Source organism: Pogoniulus pusillus, chromosome 31 (assembly GCF_015220805.1).
Source record: "Pogoniulus pusillus isolate bPogPus1 chromosome 31, bPogPus1.pri, whole genome shotgun sequence".
NCBI lineage: Eukaryota > Metazoa > Chordata > Aves > Piciformes > Lybiidae > Pogoniulus > Pogoniulus pusillus.
In genome coordinates this window covers 3,151,710-3,179,618 of record NC_087294.1, presented here as the reverse complement: position 1 = coordinate 3,179,618, position 27,909 = coordinate 3,151,710, and the positions used below count along the sequence as shown (strand labels likewise).

Genomic DNA, 27,909 nt, shown 5'->3' with positions numbered 1-27,909 from the left:
AGAGTTATGCATGCTTCACTGGAGGCACAATTGGCTGATTTAGACCAGCTAAATTGACCACACTTTCAAGATAATTTAATTACATCTCTTTGTATTTAAGAATATGTCCAGTAAACAGCGTGCTCAAACAGCAACCCTTTTTGCTCCCTCCTTCCAATAAAACCTTTTATCTGATCTCAGAGGTGGACTAGAGAGAACATTTTGGGGTCAAACACAAATTAATGCATTTGAAATGCTTCAGAGGTTCCAGATGTTGTTAAAAAACAGTCAAAATCCTTCTGTCCTCATGAATGGTTATAAAAAAGAACTCTGTTTAAAAGATCACATAGAGTCAGAGAGTCACCCAGGTTGGAAGAGACCTCCAAGATCAGCCAGTCCAACCTAGCACCCAGCCCTAGCCAGTCAGCCAGACCATGGTACTAAGTGCCTTTTCCAGTCTTCTCTTGAACACCTCCAGGGACAGTGACTCCACCACCTCCCTGGGCAGCCCATTCCAATGCCAATCACTCTCTCTGACAACAACTTCCTCACAACATCCAGCCTAGACTTTCCCCAGCACAGCTTGAGACTGTGTCCCCTTGTTCTATTGGTGGTTGTCGGGCAGAAGAGGCCAACCCCACCTGGCTACAGCCTCCCTTCAGGTAGTTGTAGACAGCAATGAGGTCCCCCCTGAGCCTCCTCTTCTCCAGGCTAAACACCCCCAGCTCCCTCAGCCTCTCCTCATAGGATTTGTGTTCCAGGCCCCTCACCAGCTTTGTCGCCCTTCTCTGGACACCTTCCAGCACCTCAACATCTCTCTTGAATTGAGGGGTCCAGAACTGGACACAGGACTCAAGGTGTGGCCTGACCAGTGTTGAGCATGGGAAGAATAACCTCCCTTGTCCTACTGGCCACACTGTTTATGATACAGGCCAGGATGCCACTGGCTCTCTTGGCCACCTGGGCACACTGCTGGCTCATCTTCAGCCTTATATTTGGTCATGTAGAATGAAGAAAAACTTAGAACTGAAAATCATAGAATCATAGAATCAATCAGGTTGGAAGAGACCTCCAAGATCATCGAGTCCAACCTAGCACCCAGCCCTAGCCAGTCAACCAGACCATGGCACTAAGTGCCTCATCCAGGCTTTGCTTGAACACCTCCAGGGACGGTGACTCCACCACCTCCCTGGTTCGCCCATTCCAATGCCAATCACTCTCTCTGTGAAGAACTTCCTCCTAACATCCAGCCTATGGCCTCATGGTTAACTAAGTGGTGCAGGGGAGAAAAAAAATTCCACAACTCTTGTAAGCTCAGATTTCAGAATTTGCATTTTAATTTTGAAATTGCTTAGTGAATTCCATACACCATAGATGCAAAGGGCCTTCAGAAAATGCACTTTGGGCATGTAAAGTATTTTAGCTAATGGCAATGCACCCACTGCCAGACCTTTTAGTCTGCCATAACTATTGTACACTGAAAATGGAATTAAATCTCTGTATTAGTCTTACCATCCAACTATAATTCACTTTTAGATTGCATCACTTTTTCCTAGCAGCACACAAAAAATCAGTGGAAGTATTAATCTAATAACAATCTAGGCAATATTTAAAATCATGTGAGATGCAGGTAAACCAACATATTCTGCACACTGTTACTGTGAACATTAATATTTTCCAGTGTATCCTGGGGTGTATTAGGAGGAATGTGTCCAGCAGAGCAAAGGAGGTTCTCCTTCCCCTCTACTCTGCCCTGCTGAGACCTCATCTTGTATACTGCCTTCAGTTCTGGGCTCCCCAGTTGAAGAGGGACAGGGATCTGCTAGAGAGAATCCAGCAGAGGGCTACAAGGATGATTAGGGGACAGGAGGACATGGTTTATGAGGAGAGGCTGAGGGACCTGGGGCTGCTTAGTCTGGAGAAGAGAAGACTTAGAGGGGATTTGATAAATGTTTATAAGTATCTGAAGGCTGCCAGGAGGGGGGGACAGGCTCTGCTCACTGCTCCCTGGGATAGGACAAGGAGCAATGGGTGTAAGTTCCAGCAAAAGAGTTTCTGCCTCAACACAAGGGGGAACTTTTTTACTGTAAGGGTCCCAGAGCACTGGCACAGGCAGCCCAGAGAGGTCATGGAGTCTCCTTCTCTGGAGCCTTTCAAGGCCAGTCTGGATGTGTTCCTCTCTGATCTGTGTTAGATAGGATTGTCCTGCTCTGGCAGGGGGGGTTGGACTCAATGATCTCTTTGGGTCCCTTCCAACCCCTAACATCCTATGATCCTATGATTAGCAGCTACCACAGAATAGCTTGCAGAAAAGGCCTCTCCTGTACGTACTGGGAGAATTGCTACAGTTGTAAAGTCCTCTGCTTGTTAGATGAAAGTTGGAGGGGATGTCACTCTGTGATGGTTTGGGCTCTTACCCGCCCCCCCACACTTTGTATTTGCCCCAGCTAACTCAGACGGACCCTGGGAATATAGATGAAGCAATTTATTTACAGCTAGCAGAATTTACAAGCAGCTATTTACAATATATACAGTTATATACAATTATATACAGAAATATACAAAGGATAAACAATACAAAAGCACAACTCCCCTCCCAGAAACCTGAGTCCCCAGGAGGGGCTCTCAAACCACCCCAACATCTCCCCCAGCCCTCTCAACCTTACCCCAGTTCTCAGGAAGAAGAGAGGTGCAGCCAAGAGGTTAGGGAACAAGGTTAGTAGGAGCAAGGTTAATGAGATGTGACCAGGTCTGAAGGCAAAGGCAGAAGTGAAAGACAAAATGGAGAAAGTTTACTTCTTCTTCCCAGAGCTCTCAGCGTGACTGTGAGAGAAGGAGACACAATTGTTTTTCATTTCACTGCCCATTATCTAGTTCTTGTACCAAAACATTCCAGCTTGCTTCAAACTAGCACACACCCAAAAGGGAAGATATGGAAAATCACTAAAGAGAGAGCATGATGCTTGCACTGGTAGCAATACACTGAAGCAGACCAACATACAGATGAACTAAACAGTGTCCTTTAACAGCCTGCAGAAAAATGTTATTAGGTTAAGCCGCAGAAAGCTGATCTCTTCCAGGGAGCAACTGCAACACAGTTACCCTTCATTATACCTTAGATTTGAGATCTTCTTGTAAGCTGTGTCTACTCAGCTCTAAGGATTTTTTTTTTCTGTGTAAGATTTCAAATAACTCTGTTAGGAAACATGGACTTGTGTCTGAAAGAAACTACCACCTCATTTAATTCTCAAGACGTGGCACATACCAGATAGCACTAGTTTTCCTGTCACTGCTGACATGACTAGGATTTGTAGTGTTCATGTACATCCCTCACTTTGAGGAAAGTGCAAGATCTCATAGCATCCTAAACAGCAGAAATGTCATCGTTTCACATAAAGACCTCCCAGTCTGTGGTATCACTTCTTAAAAAGATCTATGTGTTTTAAAGGTAAGAGAGAAACTCTGTCATGTTCTGAACACGCATTCAAACTGCCACCTTTAGTGAATGTTGCTATTTCAAGTGAGCAAGGGCTTGTAGTTTGTATGCTGCAGGGAACCCTTAGTCAAACAACACCATGAATCACAACTCTGTGAAACTCATCCAGTCCCAAGGCTATGGTGACTATTACCTCATACCGGAGTTATAAAGAGCATCCTTCGGGTATAGAGGACAAGAGGCCCAAGTGCCATTACTGATTGCACCACTAATAACCAGCAGCTGCTGAGATGAAACTGTTCAATAGGAGACTATTCAGAAATTCATTGTCAGGGCTTTTCATCCTTTGAAATGTTTCTCTCCTCCTTCTCTCAGGCCAATACTGGACTATATGCAGCACGTTACTCCACAACCTACCGCAGGCAGCGGTTCATTACCCCACACTTCAGTCCTCCAAGTGAGCTCTTTCAGATGTCAGAGAAATCAGGTCCTCATCAAGCAATGGCTTGGTTCTTTTCCAGCTGGATTTGATAACAGCCTTAGCAGGCCAAAACATCTGTTTTGGAAGGAGGCCTTTGTAGGAACAGCTCCCCGACCTTCCCACTCAGCACTTAAAAGTGCTGTTACGCTCAAATACATGAACAATGTTTATACACTGTGTATACATCAGTTGTATGCTGGGAAACAGATTGCCACAGCCCCCACACAGCTGTCACCTAAACCCTGCAGCTCAGAGCCTCTCAAGCTTTTAGGCTTTGATGGTCTGAACCCACACACCTCAGTCACTGCTTGTGGCCTTGTGCAACGTTCCTTCCAGTATCCCAATGCTGCCTAGGTGCTGGGAGTATTCCCTCGCGCACAGGCTCTGGGGGGCATCTCCTGCCTGATGCTGGCCAAGTTCTTTCTCATGCAGCACCTAATGCACAGCAATGTGCACAGAACACGCTGGGTCACTGAGTCCAAACGTTCTAATGCTCACAGTCACGTCATATATGCTATTTCATAAGATGACCAACCTCCATCTGAAAGCTGCTTAGGTTGCTTGATCCCATTATCCCATTCATTGAAAGGTTATTTCCTCTGATGGCTTGAATCTGTCTTCTAATTTCCAGGCTCATTTTGTCTCTGTGCAGCTCATACCCATTTGGTTTCAGTCTCCATTCTTCTGAGGCTATTCCAGGTTGTATAAATAATTTATTATTCATCAGGCCAAAGATTCACAAAAAAATGGGAGCTTGATTTTGTAGTTTGGGTGCTCAGGATATTCACTGGAGATGCCTGTGTCAATAAATAAGGGTTTCATCAGGAGATAGCTCACAAGAGAATATCCTGTCAGCCCAGTGACTAGGACATGGGATTCAGTTTAAAGCTCTCCTTTAAATTTAATGTAACAAGGATTTAAAACGGGCTTTCCATCTCCCAGAGAGTAGCTAAGCATGGGGCAATGAGGTGAAGCACATGTTAAGAAGCGGCAGCAGGGAATCCCTCAACTAAATACTATATTTTGAACGAAGTGCAACCTGACAGTCCACAGCACAACTACTGCTCTAGAAGAATCATCTCAGAAGAACAGAGTGCATATATCTCTCTCCAACCTGGACACATGGACTAACCTACTGTTGGTGGAGAGAGTGCAGTTTTCTGTCTTCTTGCACTAGCTCCTTTGAGCACTTCCACAATCAGCATGCTCCCTTAACTCTCATTCCCATGAAAGTATCTTTCCTCAGCTGCTGCAGAGGAGCTGGCCTCAGGCACATATAGTGAGATGGATAAGTACTTAAAGACTTACCAATACTAAAGTATTAATGCATTTGTTTTTAATCTTGTGGTTTTAATCTATGATTATGTTGAAATGCTTGAGAGTGTCCAGAGAAGGGTGACAAAGCTGGTGAGGGGCCTGGAACACAAACCCTGTGAGGAGAGGCTGAGGGAGCTGGGGGTGTGCAGCCTGGAGAAGAGGAGGCTCAGGGCAGAGCTCATTGCTGTCTACAACTACCTGAAGGCAGGTTGTAGCTAGGTGGGATTGGTCTCTTCTGCCACGCAACCAGGAACAGAACAAGGGAACAGAGTCTCAAGTTGTGCCGGGGGAGGTCTAGGCTGGATGTTAGGAGGAAGTTCTTCACAGAGAGTCATCATCCCTGGAGGTGTTCAAGAACAGCCTGGATGAGGCACTTGGTGCCATGATCTAGCTGACTGGCTAGGGCTGGGTGCTAGGTTGGACTGGATGATTCTGTGATTACACAGTGACTAGCACAGTAAAATGCTGGTGGTGTACAAATAATTATAATTATGAGAAGAAAAAAGGGAAAGAAGAAAGAAAGGGAAAAAAGGAAGATGAAAGAATGAAGAAGAGAGAAGAGGAATAAGAGAAGAGAAAAAAAAGGGGGGTGGGGAGGAAAAGAAGGAAAAAGCCCAAGAAAAATTCTTTTGAGAGGATATTGTTCAGGGAAGCAGATCATATTCTATGTGCTACAAATATTAGTTTTTAGAAAGGAACAAAACCAGATAAACACTGAGAGAGAGATGATAACAAGGTGCTAATTATAAAAAAGCAGAAATAGTTTATCTTAATAGCTCTCCTCTAAACATATACTTGGTTTTGGCTTTTTTTCATCCTTTGATGTGTAGTAGTCTGTAGTAACTCTGCACCTAGTGTGATTACGTTTTTATCTGTCTCAGCCAATAACAAAACAAAGTCATTCCTTTTTCCATCTTCTGAAATTTTAATCGTCCCACTCAGTAAAAACACTTAGAGAGGAGTTCAAACTTCACTGCAAGGCATTCCTCTAAACTGACCACTTCATACAGCTTTTGGAAGCAGGCCAGAAGTAGAGGTGATATATGATGCTTGGGGCAAATAACATCTAACACTATGATCCAGACTGCTTCATTAAGATCATAGTTTCTGTGGCTTCCCCAGGCTCCACGTGCACAAAGTAATGTTAGAGCCACTTGGTAATAGGCGGCAGATTTGGGATTTTAAATACCCCTGGTGCAAGCTGCAAATTGGTCAATGCCTAAACTGGACAAGTGAGTGTGTTGCATGGCACATCCTAGCACACTAATAAAAAAGGGGGATGTAAATCAGTTTACCTTGTTTTGATCAATTAAAATCAGAAGCTAAAGTTTTATATTACCTCTCAAGAGGTCCTCATCGATGATACTGTAGACTGCAGGACACTTGTCTGTAAACATGGGAGGTAATCCTGGAGCTGTTCCTCTCCTCTCCAATCATAGAATCATAGAATCAACCAGGCTGCAAGGGACCTCCAAGATCAGCCAGTCCAAGCTAGCACCCAGCCCTAGCCAGTCAACCAGACCATGGCACTAAGTGCCTCATCCAGGCTTTGCTTGAACACCTCCAGGGATGGTGACTCCACCACCTCCCTGGGCAGCCCATTCCAATGTCAATCACTCTCTCTGCCAACAACTTCCTCCTAACATCCAGCCTAGACCTGCCCTGGCACAACTTGAGACTGTGTCCCCTTGTTCTGTTGCTGGTTGTCTGGCAGAAGAGACCAACCCCACCTGGCTACAATGTCCTTTCAGGTAGTTGTAGACAGCATTGAGGTCACCCCTGAGCCTCCTCTTCTCCAGGCTGCACACCCCCAGCTCCCTCAGCCTCTCCTCATAGGGTTTGTGTTCCAGGCCCCTCACCAGCTTTGTTGTCCTTCTCTGGACACCTTCCAGCACCTCAACATCTCTCTTGAATTGAGGAGCCCAGAACTGGACACAGCACTCAAGGTGTGGCCTGAGCAGTGCTGAGTACAGGGGAAGAATAACCTCCCTTGTCCTACTGACCACACTGCTCCTGATGCAGGCCAGGATGCCATTGGCTCTCTTGGCCACCTGGGCACACTGCTGGCTCATCTTCAGCTACTCTCTACCAGTACCCCCAGGTCCCTTTTTTCCTGGCTGCTCTCAGCCACTCTGTTCCCAGGCACTCAGTCCCCAGCCTGTAGTGCTGCTTGGGGTTGTTGTGGCCAAAGTGTAGAACCCTGCACTTGGCCTTGTTAAATCTCATCCCATTGGCCTCTGCCCACCCATCCAGCCTGTCCAGATCCCTCTGCAGGGCTCTCCTCCGTTCCAACTCCTGCTCCTAGCTTGGAGTTTCTTCAGATTAAACATGCATTTGACAAAATATTTCTTTTCTTGCCATCTTAACAAGGTAGAGCTCTCAGTTTATACCTGAGCATTTCAAATTATTTGTAGTGTGCTCAACAGAGTTCCTCCTAGCATCATGGACATGCACAAGGGTGTCTGTAACTTCACACCACTTTCTTTTATGCAGCCATCCATATTGTTGCTCACTTGATCAACATCGAGCGCTACCATATCAGCCAGTCGAAGGAAGCTGGGGAGCTGCGGAATAAACTTTCTGTTCTTGGCAAGAGCCCAAATGAAAGCTACTTGAATCCAATCAGGACCTATGAAACTGTAAGCTGTCACTTTTTGGTTTTCCTCATCTAAAAAGTTTTCCTCTGTGGATTCTGTTGTCACTAAAACTGTATTTCAAAGCCTTTTAACCAGAGTGAAAAGGTGTTGCTAAAGGTTAACCTCAATTTCAGCTCAAAACACTTACCAAGGGCTGCAATTTTCAGGTTACTAAGCTCAAAGAAATGTCTACTGTATTTTAATTAGTTTATCAGAAGACAGCTAGGGGTGGGGGTGGGTATAGTGAGGATAATCAGTGTTGTGAATAGCAGACAATGAAATGGACCTGTAAAGACTTTAAAACCCCCTAGACCAAATTATCAATACATGGAACAAATGCAAGGTCTTTCCAGAGAGGAAAAAATCCCAACCAGCCAGAAATATCACTTAACAATATTTCTTTCACAGTTGCTATTTTCTCTCTCCATGGCTGTGCAGCATCATCCCAACCTGGGGGCTTATTCTGCCTTCTTGCTTGTTGAATGTGGCTGCTCAGGCTGTTGAATGTGGCTGGTTTTGAGTACACACAAAATTACCCAGCAGCTTGCTGCATATAGGAATCAGTGCATGGGGGAAGCTATTGTGCTCTCTGCTTTTCAGAGCCAAGGACTACTATGGGCACCTCAGCCCAGCAAATAAATGGTTCTGCTTTCTTTGGGCAAAAAAAGCGACTATATCTCCTGTCCACTTCCCTGGCTACCTCATAGCAGCATTAAAAGTTCTGCTGTATAACACCACGAAGAAACACAGGCCCTTTCTGCAAGGTGTGCATGTAAAATATGCAAAAGCTAATCAGCTTTTTTCCTTATTCCATTATACTACAGATCACATTTCTGTGTACTGTGGTACACTGTTATATGCTCCAGGATTAAAATGGCCCTGGTGAGACTCCCACGCAAGTTGTTTCTGCTCTCTGGAAAATTTCCACACAGCCAGCATGCAGTAAGATTGCTTGAACATAATGGAGTGGAGCTCTTTTGATTAGTGAGGTGCTCCACTGAAACGAGAAACAAAGTCAGATGAGATCTGGGCAACTACTGTTTGGATTTGAATTGCACTTTCCAGTTGCAAGACATTTCGTCCTGCTTTTTCCCAATGCCTTTGCAGTTTAGATTGTGTGAGTTTGCATCTTTCAAAATAAACAAGTAACAAATTCTCGAGTTTGAAAAGAATCAAGCAAAGTAGTGCTCTCAATAATATGAATGCAGAAGGTTTCATGTTAGTCTTGACAAAGCAGTCAGGTTTATCAGAAAAGGACAGCAAGCCAAGGCTCAGCTACATGAGCTTTCAGTACACTCAGCACTCACTCTCACTGCATGCATATGAGATGTTCCTCAGGAACAAAGCTCAGAGATCTGATCAGGAATCATCTTTCAGTATGCTTTTTTTCCCTCTCTCTCCCCTAAGCCTTCTCATGGTAATGTAATTGTGAGTTAGACCTCTAATTAGCTTTAACATCACAGGTTCACAGGATGTTAGGGGTTGGAAGTGACCTCCAGAAATCATGGAGTCCAACTCCCCATGCTAGAGCAGGACCATAATCTAGTGCAGGTCACACAGGTGTGAATCCAGATGGGTCTTGAAAGTCTTCAGGGAAGCAAAATCGACAAATTCTCTCAGGAGCCTGTTCCAGTGCTCCATGACCCTTGCCAGTAAAGAAGTTTTTCCCCATGTTGAGTTTTACTGTGCTGTAGTTTACATCCACTGCCACTTGTCCTGTCACAGAGCGCAGCAGAGAAGAGCCTGTGCCCTCCCTTTTGACACCCAGCCCTCATGTATTTATAAACATTTATTAGATCTTAAATGCCCTTGAGGAGGAAGGCTAGCATGTTTTGAGATCCATTCCCAGCAGATTTCTTACAGTAAGGCGCCCCATAGTTACCTCTCAGTTTGCAGCCTAGATTTTACTCTAACCTCTAATAGTTCTATTTATTTTATCACTTGTGTCTTAGTAGCTGCACTCAGAATTAACAAATTATGAAGGAATGCAAATAAAAGGTTGCTTCTAACTTCAAAGAAAGTTCTGAGAGTGTGATGGTTTGGGCTCTTACCCGCCCCCCCCACACTTTTGGAATTGCCCCAGCTAACTCAGACGGCCTCTGGGAATATAAATGAAGCTATTTATTTTACAGCAGCAAATATACAGGCAGCTATTTACAATATATACAGTTATATACAGAAATATACAAAGGATAAACAATACAGAAGCACAACTCCCCTCCCAGAAACCTGAGTCCCCAGGAGGGGCTCTCAAACCACCCCAACACCTCCCCTTGCCCTCTCAACCTTACCCCAGTTCTCAGGAAGAAGAGAGGTGCAGCCAAGAGGTTAGGGAGCAGGGTTAGTGGGAGCAAGGTTAATGAGATGTGACCAGGTCTGAAGGCAAAGGCAGAATGAAAGACAAAATGGAGAATGTTTTGCTTCTTCTTCCCAGAGCTCTCAGCGTGACTGTGAGAGAAGGAGACACAGTTGTTTTTCATTTCACTGCCCATTATCTAGTTCTTTTACCAAAACATTCCAGCTTGCTTCAAACTAGCACAGAGAGTAACAATTCAGGCTTTCTTTTCAGTTTGACACTACCCCTGTAATAGCAATGTGCTAAGTGTCTGTCGCAGAGGGGGTTTCTCAGTGCCTACACCTGTTTGGCAGAGAGGAGAAATTAATTAATGCAAAAGGATATTTATAAAAATAGACATATTTATTAAACTCCAATATTTTCAACTCTCACCACCCCCAACCACTGAACTGTAATATTAAATTGTTCTTTACAGGATTATGAAGACATTATGGGAATATCTATCTACAGAAACTTATTCATAACCAGCAAACATTCAAACTATATACAGAGAGAGAGTTTTCCCCGCGGCTTAATGCCGCTTGGGGTCTTACGCTATTTGCCCAGCAAAGCTGAGCTGAAAGCTGCTCTCTGCTTTATGGCAGAGGTAATAGAAATTACAGAGGCATCTACTCACAATTCTTATCAATCACCCTCGGGGGCTGCGTCAGCCTATTGTAAGTGTCCAATTCTTCAGGGTCTCTGCCTGTGGACTTCGAGGCTGGAATCCTCCAGTGTCAGGGAAAACGGCAGTCTCTGACCTTACTGCTGCTGGATCCTGCTGGCTGCTCTCTGCAGAGGTATGCAGGCAGGATCCCCAGGTGCAGAGACAGGATTCTGTGCAGTCTGAGCATGGGTCCAGCACTGGCTAAAGGCAGGCATAAAGCTGCAAGGAAGCACGCAGGCAGGCAAGCAAGCAATGTGGTGGAGCCACAAGTAATGTGGGGCAGGCTGCACGTGAGCCTGTGCACCCCTATTTATTAAATGTGGGCTGAGAGTTAATGCTCTCATTGGCCACTCGAATGACCAATCAGGTTGGCAGTCACCCAAACCTTACCATACTAGGCAAAATCCACAGGCCTGGACTCCAGGTATGGGAATGACATGAACCCAGCACCAGGCAGGCATGAGCTGGGTGTGTGGGACTTACACAACCAGGTGTCCTGGGCAACTGACTTTATGGCCCCGGACTGCTGTGCCCCTTTGTGCTCATTTACCCCTGGTGCAGGCAGAGAGACACGGCCAGGCAGAGCAGGCATAAATAAGCCTGCTTTTAGGCCTACAGGTCCTCCACAACAGTGTCTTGGACGTTTTCACTTGTTTAATCTCAACTTTCAAACTAGCCACCGTAGTGGAGATGTTCAAAACACTGCCTAGATCAGCTCTGTTAATGTGTAATAGCATCTGAATACACTCTTGACAGGCATCAATTTGAAAATGCATTGTGTGCTGTCAAGTGTGAACATCTGAGAGAACACTTTTACTGTAAAAACTGCATTTGTAGAACTTTATCACCTTTAGGATTTCCATATCAAATGAGCACACTTTACAAGTACAATGTAGGGGTATTTTTCTCCTAGTGTATTAATCTGTAGTATCAGCTCAGGATTCAGAAGGCATGATGAGCTCCTTCATTCTTGTGCATCAGCACCAGGAAAAAGATATATCTGCTTTGCAGGCCAAATAAGACTTCCCTTATGCTCTACTGACATATTTAGCTTGAGCCTCCTCTTGCACACGAAATTTTTACTGCTGTTCTTCATGATTTGCACTTTGTAACTGAGATCAGAATCTGAATGTTGTGTTCAAAATACATCTTCATTCTCACTTACATTTATTTTGGTGGGTTTAGAGGGATGCAATAGACCTGTACTGATGTCTGTGAGTCATGAACAAGAAAGAACATATTGTAGCCCAGCATATTAATGTTTCATCACTAACAACCATAAATATGCAAACATAAATATATCTTTTAAAATATAATTCTAAATATTTTCCAGTGTATCTCCAAGTAAGTGTAAGGGACAGAGAAATGAGATATGCTGTTTAGATAAATGAGAGCATGCCATTTTTATACACCACTTCAGGGCTGCTGAAACCCCAGAAACATGGAAGTAAAATAAGCACAAAAAAGCCACACACCTTTATGGTTGCAGACGTCTTAGCATCTCACTTTATCACCCACACATGAATCAGTTTCTAGTGCTGTTTTCTTTATTGCATGACTAGATTTAATTTTATTCTTTATTTTTGAGACATTTTTGCAGAAGCAAAATATATAAAATGAAACAAATGAGACTGTCTAATTTCCTCCTTTTGATTGCTGAAACAATTAAGTGGAAGCAAATATTTACACATCTATCTAGGATAAGCCTGAGTGGAAGCAGAGCACAGGGATGTTTTCTCATGCTCTTCTATGGTAAAACCACAGAATCACAGAATGTTAGGGTTTGGAAGGGACCTTGAAGGATCATCTAGTCCAATTCCACAGCCAGAGCAGGATCACCTAGAGTAGATCACACAGAAATGCATTCAACTGGGTTTTGAGTATCTCCAGAGAGGGAGACTCCACAACTCCCCATGGCAGCCTGTTCCAGTGTTCTATCATACTCACAGTGGGAAAAAAAATTCCTCACATTTATATGAAATGTCCTATGCCTCAGCTTCCAGCCATTGCCCCTTGTCCTGTCATTGGGCATCACTGAGAAGAACCTGGCTCCATCCTCTTGGCACTCACCCTTTACATATTTAGAAACATTAATGAGATCACCCCTCAGTCTCCTCTTGTCCATGCTCCCTCAGTCTCCTCTTCTCCATGCTCCCTCAGTCTCTCCTCACAGATGTTCCACTCCCTGAGACATTTCTGTGGCTCTGCAATGGACTTTTCCAAGCAGTTTCCTGTGCTTCTTAAACTGAGGGGCCCAGAGCCAGACACACTATTCGAGATGCTGCCTCACCAGAGCAGAGCAGGAGGAGAACCTCTCTCAACCTACTAACCTTATACCTTCTAATACACCCTTGAATGGCATTGCTTTTCTTGGCCACAAGGGCACATTGTTGGCTCATGGTCATCCTTCCATACACCAGGATCCCCAGGTCCCTTTTCCTTTCATTGCTCTCCAACAGGCCAGTCCCCAGCCTACAGTGATACCTGGGATTGTTCTTTCCCAGGTGCAAGACTCTACACTTGCCTTTGTTGAATTACATTACATTTCTCCCTGCCTAACTTTCCAACCTCCAGCGTGTCAGCCACTTCACCCAGGTTTGTGTCATCAGCAAACTTGCCAACAGTGCACTCTGTTCCCTCGTCCAGGCTGTTGATGAATGTATTGAATAGTACTGGTCCCAGTACTGAGGGTAAGGAGGTTTTCCTTGCCTCCATGTCTTTTAACTTGTCCTGGTTGTCCTATGCTGAAAATGTATTTTAGATGTTCTCTCCATATGTTACAGCAGTGCCAGTAACAATAGTCACAAGAATGACCATTATAACAACAATGACTACTGATGCTAACAGTGAATTCTTATTCTAGAATACAACAGGAGAGCTGCTAACCACCATAGCTGGAGCAACTGGAGTTGTAATAACGGTGGCTTTAATCCTGATCATGACATCATCCACTGAGGTCATCAGGAGGTCATTCTATGAAGTGTTCTGGTATGCTCATCACCTCTTTGTGGTTTTCTTCGTTGGTCTTATAATCCATGGTATGGGGTAAGTATCTGTACAAATCACATGGGGTATATGTAACCAGTTTGAGATGAAATGCAATTCAAATCTGTAATTCCATGGGTTTCCATTAATAAACTGTTAGGATCTTTGCTTGGATACAGGATGCAAAATGTAAGCAGCTAGAAATTAAAACACCACTTTTCTGAGGACTAGAAGCACGACTTTGTTCCTTCAACCACTCTTCTACCACCTTACAACCTTCATCCTATCAATGCTTCTGTTTGAATGAACTTTCATTACTGAAAACTGGAGGCCTTATCAGTTGGGACACAAACCTTTGTGGGGTCAAAAGAATAAGAGCTAAACCTCATGCTTATAGGTCTTGTATGGCATTTTGGAAGTGACTTTGTTCAAGCCTGACCAGCTTTCAGCACATCAGCTGTCCTATGGTGGATATTTCTGCATCCACAACTGCAAAGGGTTTTGATCTCTTTCTCTGTAAGGAACAGAACCAGAAATTTCCTCACCATGGAGAAACATTGTGCAGCAGCAGTAGGCACTAGATTACAAACCAGGGTGAAGTGACTACGGTAACAAACACTGGCAACTTCTGCTTCTCCTTCCTTCTGTGCTTTCCCCTCTTTTCTTGTTTCCTTGCAATGGTGTTAATGTGAACCTACAGTGGTGCATCTACATGCAGACTTTAATTCTGAGAGGGAGTGCAGCTTTGAGTGCTCTGTTCACAGGACCATGCCAGACCAAGTCCTAAGCCCTCAGCAGCCCTCCAATATGTTCAGTGCAAGGCCCTCATCAGAGAGTTTTGCTCCATAGATCTTTTCCTGAGGACTATTTAGCGCACACATGGCCTCAAACTGTAGCAAGGATTTTCAGGTCCAGTCTCTTGGTGTTATCATAATCTACTTTTTATGACTATTTTTTTGAACACTCAGATTATATTGCCCACCACTGGGGTACATAAAAAGCACTACTCTTTGACATAAAGAAACTCCCTAGTCCACAGCAGTGCATGTGTGCTTGTTCCCTGGAGGTACATGGCATCACCATGGGGCAGGGAACAGGCCTGTACTATGTTTCCCAGTGTGTTACTTTTCACACCTCTCTCTTAGTGAATGGAGAGCTGCCACATTCAGTTCGGCTCTGAGCGCCCCTGAAAGTGGCCCAATTAATTACTGCCAAGTTTCAGAGACACAGCTGCAAACAGATGCTGCAAACTGTATCCCAGCCTGATTAAAATGCTGCCCTCCCTCTGGCAAATTGCAGGATCCACTTTCAAACAAATATAATGAAACCTTTAAACCTTCAGCACTGTAAGCTCCTTTGCCTAGCCAGCTGATCAAGACTCCTCTGCAAGAGACTTTCATCAAAAAGGAGACACTTAACAGCCCTATCAATAGCATTCAATGAACATACTTCTTGCTTCAGGCTGGGAGTGCACTGCAACAGAGCAGCTCCCTGATGCCCCAACACATCCCCACCACTACCCCATTTATGAAAAGGAGTCAAACCCTCAAGGTTTCTTTCACTTCCCACCTCTTTCTCCTTCCCAGGTGACTGGATAAAAATCACTGATACAATTCACTTGAGCATATCTTATTGTCTGTCTGTCTGAAGTTGTAACAGTCAGTGGCACTGTCATGTAGAAGAAGGTAGCACCCACCCCTGTGCATTTTGTTAAACTAATGAGCAGGACAAGCTAATGTTGTAGACCCAAAGTCACTATGGAAGGGGAAATTCAGAGAAACAATATGAAAGTATAGGCTGGATGTTAGGAGGAAGTTGTTGGCAGAGAGTGATTGGCATTGGAATGGGCTGCCCAGGGAGGTGGTGGAGTCACCGTCCCTGGAGGTGTTCAAGAAAAGCCTGGATGAGGCACTTAGTGCCATGGTCTGGTTGACTGGCTAGGGCTGGGTGATAGGTTGGACTGGATGATCCTGGAGGTCTCTTCCAACCTGCTTGATTCTATGATTCTATGATTCTATGAAACAACCCGAGTTTCCCCCATAATCAACACCAGCTGAAACCCATTTAAACTGAACAGATAGGATTGATATGTCTGGGAAAATTCAAATAATTTACATTCTCTGAAGTAAAGAAGCTACAATTTAACATTTAGAGGGTATACATCTACTTACATCCCTCCCATTACAGTTGCAGCTTTTAAGGATGCATTTAGGAAGCAGCAAAGGAAGTAGAGGGTCTATCACTATTAAAATGTATTGCTTTTCTAAACAATACCAGATGCTCATATGCAGAGGATGTCAAAATGCCCATAGAATTTGGAGATCCATCTAATTTTGCCACAGACAGCAATATACATGTTTTCTATGCTAGGATTCCACAAGTCAGATGTTTTTTTTCTCCTGGCCACAACCACCCCTCAGGTAGTTGTAGACAGCAATAAGGTCACCCCTGAGCCTCCTCTTCTCCAGGCTAAACAATCCCAGCTCCCTCAGCCTCTCCTCATAGGGGTTGATCAATACTTTAACATACATGGCAAAAAAGTCATGGCAAAGCTAAGTGAAAGGTAAACTGAACAGACCAGAAGAAGGGGTGAAATGTCCAGCTCTTGAACTTTCACATTTCTCTGGATCTGTTTCCAATCACTAGTACAAAACCTACAGATGCACAGGAACCTTACTGTATAGGGTTAACACTCCAGGGGGAGAAACCCTGAATCTGACCCTAGGTGGTCTTGACCACTCCCCAGGGGTGGGTCTGAACACCACCAGGTGATGGTTAGCTCACTGCCCCTTCCTGTCCCATAAAAGCAGGGGAAATTCCTGTTTCACTCTCTCTCTGCATCTTTCTGCATCCCTCTCTGCATCCCTCCCTGCATCCCTCCTCTCCCTGCACACCACCATTACCATCTGTTCCTGGGTTCCCTTTGTTTCACCACGTGGCCATCACCCACGAGGCAGACAAAGCCATCACAATCAGGTTGTATTTATACATTTTGTATTTGCTATTTTCCCTTCCCTATCCTTTGTAACTTCCCTACCTCAAGTACCTTTTTAAGTTATTGTTAAACATTTCTTTTTAACTTCCAAATCGAGTGAGATTCATTTATTTGGGTGTGCTTACTTCTCCCTCTCTCTCCACCTAATCCCTGTCTTTTGGGAAAGAAGGGGAAGAGGGAAGGGAACTTTATAAAATTGTTATTGGTTCTATCAAATTTATCTGAGTCCCTGGAAATTTAAATTAGAGCCCAGACACAAAGAGGCTTATCACTGACAAACCTTTCTCTTTTAAGTCAGCTTGTTCGAGGTCAGACACCTCAAAGTTTGCTGCTTCACAACGTCACTTACTGTAAGGATCACTATTTGGAATGGGAGAATGCCACTCAGTGCCCTTTGCCACAGTTCTCTGGCAACAAACCTGTGGTAAGAATGATGTCTCTCTTCCATTTTTAGTTCTGTGCCCTTCCTGAGTGGTGAAATGTCTTAGGCAGCATGGGGTTAGAGCACATGCTGGTGACTAGCACTTAGTCTCCTATTTAGAGTAGTTGCCTTCTCCACATGCATCAGGACAGGTGACCCAGACCTCCTCTATAATCAATACAGACAGATACAGATGAAGAGTGATATATAAAATATTGATGTCATTCATACTGACTTTTATTTCTGGAAGATCCTTTACTTGGGCAACACCCTCAATAAAGGATATGTATTTCAGAGTTGTACTCTGTTAAAATCTATTGTGTGTTTTCATTTTTAATTATTCAGTGTCACAAATATCCTTGATGTGTTCATTGCACTGATACAGCCTCCGAGTGAGAACCTTATGAGGGTAGAGATACAGAAAACACAATTGAACAGTCAAGCCAGGGATGCAAATTAATATTATTATTTTAACTAATAGTACTTTAATATGGATAGTCTAAATATCAAGGGAGAATAAACCAGAGATAGAATTATGTCCTTGCTTTGGGGCACATACTTCATATCATTCAGCACTGATGTCTCAAGTTGGGTAAAAAGGAAAGAGTTTTAAACAATAAATTATGAAAGGGAAAGGCAAAAGGTAGGAAAAATGTCCCACGGATGAGCGGTTTTGCTGCAACAAGATTGCAAATCCACAGGGGGCAATTAAGTGGCAGACTTGTACAGTATGTCAGATGTCTAGCAACCAAACAAAATCATTTAACATCTACAGCTCAAGATTGAGCTTGCTCATATGCAAGTTTTTGTATTTTCATCCAAAATGAGGAAACATACCAAAGGAAAATGCTAAAGATTAAAAATAGCATTTGGTGTCTTGTAATTCTTTTACTGGCTGGCATAGATCTCTGAAATATTGTTAGCCACTACCCAACCTGCATGTTAATGAGAACATGAATGCCTCTCTAAAACTTTCAGCTACAATGTCACCATAAAAATCAATACATGGCTGCACACCATGAATACAGACACAAGCTTGCTTCCAACTGTATGTCTTGACACTCATTATCATAAAACTAACTGGAGAGAGCTTCCACTTCTCTGCATTATGGCTAAATTTTCCTGCATACCTAAGGCCATACTTGCAAGCCATAACACTTTAAATGAATTGTGATAGTACCATATCTCACAGAGACCATTGGTAAGAATAGTGCTTTGCTAGGTGGTTTAAGTGCTAAGGTGTGATACCCACTAGACACCATAGGTAGATAGTAGAATGTCATTCAGAGACCATGGTGAAGCTCACATGGCATGGGGAGGAGGGGGGGCAGATGGGACTGAACAAGAAGAGGACAGCCTTGTGCACATCTGGGATCACATGAGGTGACACTGGAGTGCATGCCTTTCTGGCCACAGTTCCCTGGGGAAGCTACCACAGCAGCTTCACTCTCTCAGTCATGCCACATCTGTCCCCTCGTCCCATATTTCAGCAGGTAGGAGCCTGATCTGTATGTCACTGAGGACTGTGAAGCCCTTCTTTTGCACCTGGGGCATCTGTACTTCCAGCCTCGTTGTCTCTCCTAAAACAATGTCTACAACTACCTGAAGGGAGGTTGTAGCCAGGTGGGGTTGGTCTCTTCTCCCAGGCAACCAGCAACAGAACAAGGGGACACAGTCTCAAGTTGTGCCGGGGAAGTATAGGCTGCATGTTAGGAAGTTCTTCACAGAGAGAGTGATTGGCATTGGAATGGGCTGCCCAGGGAGGTGGTGGAGTCACTGTCCCTGAAGATGTTCAAGAAAAGCCTGGATGAGGCACTTAGTACCATGGTCTAGTTGACTGGATAGGGTTGGATGCTAGGTTGGACTGGATGATCTTAGAGGTCTCTTCCAACCTGGTTGGTTCTATGAGTCTATGATTCTGTGACATCAGTTGTGCAAGCATACCAACACCCTGGTTTGCTAGCCAGCAGCTATGTGGCCAAGCAGCTTAACTCTCTTGGCAGATGTCCTCTTGTCCCAGCCCAGCCAAAAGATCTTTCGGACTGAGCGCTGTGTTGCACTGGAGTGATGGCACATTTAACAACTCGGATGAGCTCTTGAACACAGTATCCTGCAACCTTAACATTCCTGTCACATCCCTTTATTTACAGGTAGCACAAATGGAAGGGAGGAAAAATAGGTCTCATCATTATTGTGGCTTCATCTATGCAAATATATTCAAGATATGAGATTACCTACTGTGAAGAGACACCTGTAGTATTTAGGGACAACAAATGCATTGAGTTTCTGCTATAACTGAGAATCTTCTAGCTTATGCTGGTGTCTTCCCATTATTAAATCATGCCTTTTAAAATTTAATTTTCAAGACTTAACCTTGGGAAATTGCCACTCCATCCTCTTAGCACTTTCCAAGGAAGCCACATCATTTTATGGCTTGCTTCTCATAAAAGATATTTTATAACCCCTGTTTCTCAGCTTGCGGAGCAAAGTCAATGTTTCAGCAAGTAAAGTTACTCTTTGGAGATTTTAAAAGCCATGTGATTGTGGAATCTTCAGCTGTGTAATTAACAAACCTGGAAATGAAACAGTATCTCTTTTAGGGGGAAAAAAATACATTTAGAAAAAATAATGAAGATTCAATTACATCTAATTACCTTTGCTATGAGTGCAACTCAGCCCAATCATCAGCTATGGCGCTTAAACGGGCAAGTATCTTTGATCATCACAGTGCACACAATGAACAAGTACAAGCACAGAAATCTTCTGCAGTACTTAAAGTGTGACCAGTTAATATCCACTCAGAAAAAAACCCACAATTATTGGTATCAAGTTGACTAATGGATTAAATGGAAATGTATGGCATTCCTCTAACTGAACATGTCCAGAGAAGGGAAACAAAGCTGGTGAGGGGCCTGGAGCACAAATCCTATGAGGAGAGGTTGAGGGAGCTGGGGTTGTTTAGCCTGGAGAAGAGGAGGCTCAGGGGTAATCTTATTACTGTCTACAACTACCTGAAGGGGCATTGTAGCCAGGTGGGGTGTGGCCTCTTCTCCCAGGCAACCAGCAATAGAACAAGGGGACACAGTCTCAAGTTGTGCTGGGGAAAGTCTAGGCTGGATGTTAGGAAGAAGTTGTTGGCAGAGAGAGTGATTTCCCATTGGAATGGGCTGCCCAGGGAGGTGGTGGAGGCACCGTCCCTGGGGGTCTTCAAGAAAAGCCTGGCTGAGGCACTTAGTGCCATGGTCTGGTTGACTGGCTAGGGCTGGGTGCTAGGTTGGACTGGATAATCTTGGAGGTCTCTTCTAACCTGGCTGATTCTATGATTCTATGATTTGAGACTGAAGTGTTTTTCACGTAGCATCAGAGAACTCACAGCTGATAGTTAGAACTACTCCTATCTGACCCTTCTGAAATATTTTGATTTTGATGATCAAAAATATAAGTAATGCTATGGGTAATATTACCTAAATGTATGCATCTGTATGTCTTCAGGCCCAATGACATCTATATTAGCACCTAAAGAGATTACTCATTTTGCCTTTTAGCAGGAAATGATTCTAAAGGACTGCTCTTGGCCAGAGTACAGAGAGATATTAGCACTGCTTTTGGAGGGCATCTGTGAAGGAGTCCCATATGTCTGTTCCACAAGAAAGCCAAAACTGCTACAGCAGTAACAGAAATACTGTCTCAAAAAAAGGTGAACCAAAACTCACAGACAAGAAATCAAAGAATTTAACTTTAGGCTACCTGCTGATTTAAACCAGAAATGAAGAATACTTTTCTAGACATTCAAGAATTTTTAATATGCAACTTTCTACAGGCTTGGAAGTGGGTTTTAAGTCCTGTGGTGGTGTACATCTGTGAAAGAATTGTTAGATTTTGGAGATTTCAACAGGAGGTGGTCATTACTAAGGTATGTAATACAGCTGGCATGTCTGCATAAAAGATTGTAAAGGGTTAACCCTTCTAGGGAGTGCTCTGAACCTGACCCCAGGTCCTCCTGACTCCTCCCTGGGGGCATAGTCGACACCTGACCCCAGGTGTAGTGGTTAGCCCACTCCTGCTTCCTGTCTACCCCCCTATGAAAAACAAAGGAACTTCCTCTTTCTCTTTCTCTTTCTCTCTTTCACTTCCCTGACTGGTAGCATCATTCTTTGTTCCTGCTGCTCCCGTTTTTACCAGGTGGTCATCCCACCACGTGGTGGACATCCCCCTCTTCATGAAAATCTAGCTGCATCCATTGCCATCAGTCCTGTTGTTGTAGCCAGGTGGGGTTGGTCTCTTCTCCCAGGCAACCAGCAACAGAACAAGGGGACACAGTCTCAAGCTGTGCCAGGGGAAGTATAGGCTGGATGTTAGGAGGGAGTTCTTCCCAGAGAGAGTGATTGGAGGTCTCTTACAACCTGGTTGATTCTATGATCCTATGATTCTATATGTATATATGTATGTATTTGTGTCTTGTTCTCCCTTCTCTACACCTCTTTGTAACTCCCCGACCTTACATACCTTTTATTTATTGTTAAAGTATTTTTTCCTTTTAACTTCCAAATTGCAGTAAGGGTGTTATACCCTTTTCCCTCTCTGCAGCTAATTCCTTTCTTTCCAAAGTGTAGGGAGAGAGGGGAAGGCATCCTGCTACTGTATTGGTTCTGTTAGCTATGTTTTGAGTGTCTGTGCTAGTTTGAAGCTAGCTAGAATGTTTTGGTGAGAAGAACTAGATCACAGGCTGTGAAAGGAAAGCATTGGTGATGTCTACTGCCCTCAGAAGTCTCGCTAAGGGGTTTGGGAAGAAGAAATGAAAACATTAGATAACACTCTCACCATTTTTGGCTCACTCTGCCTTGGGCTGCTGACTGAGCTGCATCTCCCTAACCTCACCTTCCATTTGGCCTAACTCACCTTTGCTTCTTAACCTTTTGGCTGAACCTCCATTCTCCCTTAGGACTGGGGTAAGGTTGAGAGGGGCAGGGGGAAGATGCAGGGGTGGTTGAGAGCCCCTCCTGGGGACTCAGGTTTCTGGGAGGGCTGTTGTGTTTCTGTATTACCTTTTCCCTTGTCTATTTCTGTCTATAACTGTAACTATCTGCTTGTATATTGTGCTAGCTGTAAATAAATAGCTTCATTCATATTCCCAGAGCTGGCTGAGACTAGTCTGGGTGATTTCAAAAGTGTGTGGGGGAGGCAGGGAACACCCAAACCATCACAGTGTCTGAGAAATTTAAAGTGGGACATTGAAGCTAGGACCAAGACAAAGTTGCATTGTGTCAATGATTTTTAACATCTTTTATAGGTAACTTCTCTATAGTATGAGCTCATCTGTCACTCCTAGCTTCAGCAGCTCTTCCATCATTACTGTGGCTTCAGCCAAGCATTGATTTTAGGTTTTGCACTTTTTCCAGTAGCAAATCCATAAGAATATTCCATGCAGGACCAAACCTAGTTAATGACGTATCAGACTTTACACTACCACAACACAAGCATCTGTGCAGTGTCTCTTTCTAAGGAAGAGAAGCCACATTGCACTGCAGTAGTTGCCAGTGATGCCCTTGGCTTCAGCAGGACATGGTTTTTACTTTCAAATCTGGGTGCTTCCAAGGAGATTAAGGGCTATATTATCAGTTAGCATAAATAGCATAAGTACTGAAAGCTTCATTAATACCACTGCAATGCTTTATCCCAGCTGTAAATATCTTTGTGTGCCAAGAGCCTATTTAAGTCACAGAAGAATAGATAGGGAATGCCATAATTGACGCAGCCAAGCCCACACATATCAAGCCAGAGATCAAAAACAGGCTTAGCTTGTGTGAGGGGAAAAGCACGTCGGGTAAGTCTTGCTGCTGATTTCACACAGTGGCTGTCATCTGAAAATCTAAGTATCCTATGCCTGACATATAAAATTGGCTGCTTAAGTGAGATTTACTTCTAATAAAAGTAGATTAGAATTGAGCTCAGTGGGCTTTTTTTCTTCCTGTCAAACCAACAATAATCCCATACATGTTAATTGTGTTACAAGAGAGCAAAACTGGCAAATTATTCCAATCTATTAAGGAATATATTTGCATGGACTCTGCTGAGAGAGAAGGTTGACAAACTGCTGAATTGTAACAGGCTGTCCTTTGCCTCTTACAGCCACAAAGCAAGCTGCCCCCAATGCACACTCGAGCTACTGAGCAGCAACAAAAGTGCAACATGAAGTTTAGAACATAACCCACAAGACATTTAAAAATGACTGTGCATCCCAATTTAGAATCATAGAATCAACCAGGTTGGAAGAGACCTCCAAGATCATCCAGGCCAACCTAGCACCCAGCCCTAGCCACTCAACTAGAGCATGGCACTAAGTGCCTCATGCAGGCTTTGCTTGAACACCCCCAGGGACAGTGACTCCACCACCTCCCTGGGCAGCCCATTCCAATGCCAATCACTCTCTCTGCCAACAACTTCCTCCTAACATCCAGCCTATACTTCCCCCAGCACAACTTGAGACTGTGTCCCTTGTTCTATTGCAGGTTGTCTGGGAGAAGAGACTAATCCCACCTGGCTACAGCCTCCCTTCAGGTAGTTGTAGACAGCAATGAGGTCTCCCCTGAGCTTCCTCTTCTCCAGGCTGCACACCCCCAGCTCCCTCAGTTTGCATTAACTTGTGGTTGAACTCAAGCAGAAATGACTACACAGTCACCCAGTGTAGGCAGAGAGCTGTGCTTCTGAAGTAAAATAAACTAGATCTCTCTATTATTGTTTAGGTGGTGACACATTCCTCTGGAGTCCTTGAGCTTCATATGAAGAAACATGGCTTTAAAATGGGGCCTGGTCAATATATCTTTCTCCAATGCCCATCAGTCTCCCAGCTGGAGTGGCACCCTTTCACCCTCACTTCAGCGCCTGAGGAGGACTTCTTCAGTGTCCACATACGGGTTGTTGGGGATTGGACTGCAGCCCTCTTCAAGGCCTTTGGAGCAGAGGAAAAAGCTTTCAGAGAATCGTGGATGTTACCAAGGTTTGAATAATTCATTCTGCATTGAAATGCAAATGTTAACATCTTACCTTTAATTCATTTTGTGTGTGATCTTTATGATACAGCATTGGATCATAGTTCTGGATCCATAAACATGCTACTATGCTAGAAAAAACTACAAATATCAACAACCATGAACTTAGGCCAACAGCTACTAAGAAGATGGGATGAATGATCAAAGATTTTTAAGTATATGTCAATATCTACATTGCTATCATTATCACCTCCATCTCTAACATCTACAGCTACCATTAAAGATAGCAATGTTTACAGATAGGTGCTTAAGAACTGAATTAAAATTAAGGTAGAAGCTATCTGCTAGTTTTGTGCCTGCATATTTGTGCTCCAATGGTACCTATCTCCTGCCATCTCAAATTTCAGCTTTTCCCTTTCAGTTGCTTGGGTATTTTGTGGCCCAAGAAACTTCTGCCTGGACCTTCTTTCCAGCAGTCTTCCTCAACTCTGACTCCAGTTTCCAAACCCTGTTCTGCTTTTATAAAAAAGTTATTGGCTTTCAAATTCTGTATCTGTGGCATCTTCAAGCAAAAAGGTCAATGCTCTGTTGTTTCAAGTCACCAGGGCTCCACTGAAGTTAATGAAGCCATGCTGACCTTACACCAGCTAAGCATCTATACGTCATGAGTTCAAACCATGCAGTTTCTTGCAGGCATAGTGTGCTAGTTTGAAGCTAGCTAGAATGTTTTGGTGAGAAGGACTAGATTACAGGCTGTGAAAGGAAAGCAATGGTGACATCTACTTCCCCTATAGGCTTGCTGAGATGTGTAAGAACAAGAATCAAAACATAGATAAAGCACTACTCCTTCTGGGGAACTCAGAGATGCATCTCTCTCTCTAACCTCACCCTCCGTTTCTCTGACTAATCCACTTTGCTTCCTAACCCCCTGGCCAAACCTCCATTCTTCCTTGGGACTGGGGTAAGGTTGAGAGGGGTAGGGGGAAGGTGGAAGGGCAGTTGGGAGCCCCTCCTGGGGACTCAGGTTTCTGGGAGGGCTGTTGTGTTTCTGTATTACCTTTTCCCTTGTCTATTTCTGTCTATAACTGTATATACTGTAACTATCTGCTTGTAAATTGTGCCAGCTGTAAATATAAGCTTCATTCAATTTCCAGAGCTGGCTGAGTCTAGTCTGGGTGATTTCCAAAGTTGGGGGGGTAGGGGGACAGGGAACACCCAAACCATCACACATAGTGGAGATTTTCAGCAAAGACCCCAGCACAGGATCACTTCCATTCAGCTGGAGTGTGTATGGCCTGGGACCAAAGGGGCTATTTTGCCCCTGGAAAATCACTTTAATGAGGGAGTTCTAGTAAAAATGAACACTCAAAGGCACTTGTCTAACTACATCTATATAATTCAATGGGACTTGGATGCTAAAGAACACTCACCTAAAAAGCTTATGGACAACACTGAGCTACAGAGGCATACCTGAAATTAGGGGTAGAGAAGAAAATCTGGTCCAGTCCTTGCATCATATCAGCTAATAAAATAAAAATTAAAGCCCTACCTTTGTTAAAGGCAGCTGGAATTAAAAGTATGCTATTTCAGCAGAACTGGGGGGGGGAGGAATTGTCCAAAGTGATTGACAGCCAGTGTTAAGAATGAGAAAAATGTTATCACATGCTGCTTGCCACAATGCAGGGTTGAAATTAACAGCACTGTCATACACAAAGATCCTTCTTTCTAATCTTATTAAGGTGCCTAGTGCCATAATTCAGTTGCTTTCTTCCAATATATTAAAAGGGCTGCTTCAGTAGTTAAGCTATCAACAAATCAGACAACAAGTCTTTTTCAGAGGTTTCAATATCTAAAGAAAAACAGTGAATTGGTGACTATATTAAAAAATAAGACATAGAAGGAACTGAGCAGAAGACAGGAGACAGGGAGTAACTGAATGGTGTGGTCAGGATCTAAAAATAAAATACATATACTGCAATTATGAGAAGAAGACTAAACTAAAATGTGAGTGCTTTTATACAGACAGCAAAGACAGCTGGTTGCCATTTCTGGCCAGGTTGAGAGATAAGATCACAGATTAGACTGTTTCTATGAAAATACTGAAGTTTCATCGTATGCCTCTTTGGGATTTTTGGCTTAATAAATTGCTATCTTATGTTGTCCCCAACCCTAGCCTCTCTTAGAGTCAGGAGTGCCATACAATCACCCTGATCAGCAAATATTTACACTCTAAAGATAATACAAGAATCTGTTAATTCTGCTTTTCCAGATCTAAATGTTTTCCATGCTTTCCCTAATAGTGTAATGCTTCTTTCTAATGCAATTATGTAGATGAACACAAAGACCATGGACAATCTAAGCCACAGGTACACACAGTCTGTAGCCCTATTTTCTACACCTCCCCTGGCAAAAGCAAATCTGTTCATTTTTTGTCACTTTATTTGATGTCTTCCTACCTCCTTTCATCCTTTCTAGATCAAGCAAATGGTTTGTATAGCTCATTTTTTCTCTTTCTCTGCTTTCTCCTCCCTACTCCTCTGGGTTTTTCTGTTTGACTAAGCTCTCTAGCTAGGGCTGAGCAAGGCATTCAAACCACTGATGCAATCTGTCACTTAAGGATTCAGCAGCACACTGACAAGACTAATCTCTATAAGGAATGATTCAGAAATCATTGATCCTGTCTTGTAGCACAGAGACAGGCTAAGCAAACTCTTGAAATTCCTTCCAGATCAATTTTTACTTAGTCTACTAACAATGATGAGAACTGCTCCTAAGCCCACACTGAACTATGTAGAAAACTTACCTGAAAGGCACTTTTCAGATACACTCTAAATTATCCTTATTTTACAGGAAGTTTTGAACGCTCAGAAAGGACAGGCCTGGGCAATAGTTTGAAAAACAACACATTCTGGGTTTTTAAATATGTAAGTTTGTTTATTTTTGACGCCAGGTTCCCAGAAGTTATCCCTGAGTAGCTGTTTCATTTGCTGCCACACTTGAAGAGCATTTGGAATATTGAAATAAAATTGACAGGTGCAACTCAAAGGAAAAATGATCCATTCTGTCCCTGTGTTGCAGAGGGGGGAAATTAATTGATGCGAGATCAGTGTGCCCAGGTGGCCAAGAGAGCCAGTGGCATCCTGGCCTGCATCACAGAATCATAGAATCATACAATCAACCAGGTTGGAAGAGACCTCCAAGATCATCCAGGCCAACCTAGCACCCAGCCCTAGCCAGTCAACCAGACCATGGCACTAAGTGCCTCATCCAGGCTTTTCTTGAACACCTCCAGGGATGGTGCCTCCACCAACTCCCTGGGCAGGAATGGTGTGGCCAGCAGGAGCAGGGAGGTCATTCTGCCTCTGTACTCTGCACTGCTTAGACCACACCTTGAGTACTGTGTTCAGTTCTGGGCCCCCCAGTTTAGGAGGGACATTGAGATGCTTGAGCATGTCCAGAGAAGGGCAATGAGGCTGGGGAGAGGCCTTGAGCACAGCCCTATGAGGAGAGGCCGAGGGAGCTGGGATTGGTTAGCCTGGAGAAGAGGAGGCTCAGGGGAGATCTTGTTGCTGTCTACAACTACCTGAGGGGAGGTTGTGGCCAGGAGGAGGTTGCTCTCTTCTCTCAGGTGGCCAGCACCAGAACGAGAGGACACAGCCTCAAGCTAT

The 27,909-nt window shown here is 43.8% G+C and overlaps 1 protein-coding gene across 1 annotated transcript in view; it reads left to right on the top strand.

Moving 5' to 3' along the window:
• NOX3 (NADPH oxidase 3) overlaps positions 1-27,909 on the top strand; it is a 54,675-nt gene that overhangs the window by 8,855 nt on the left and 17,911 nt on the right. Inside the window, exons 5-9 of the mRNA XM_064169132.1 lie at positions 7,707-7,852; positions 13,715-13,896; positions 17,126-17,255; positions 21,073-21,165; positions 23,996-24,249. Of these exons, the coding sequence (XP_064025202.1) occupies positions 7,707-7,852; positions 13,715-13,896; positions 17,126-17,255; positions 21,073-21,165; positions 23,996-24,249 (805 nt within the window). The remainder of the gene's footprint in view (positions 1-7,706; positions 7,853-13,714; positions 13,897-17,125; positions 17,256-21,072; positions 21,166-23,995; positions 24,250-27,909) is intronic.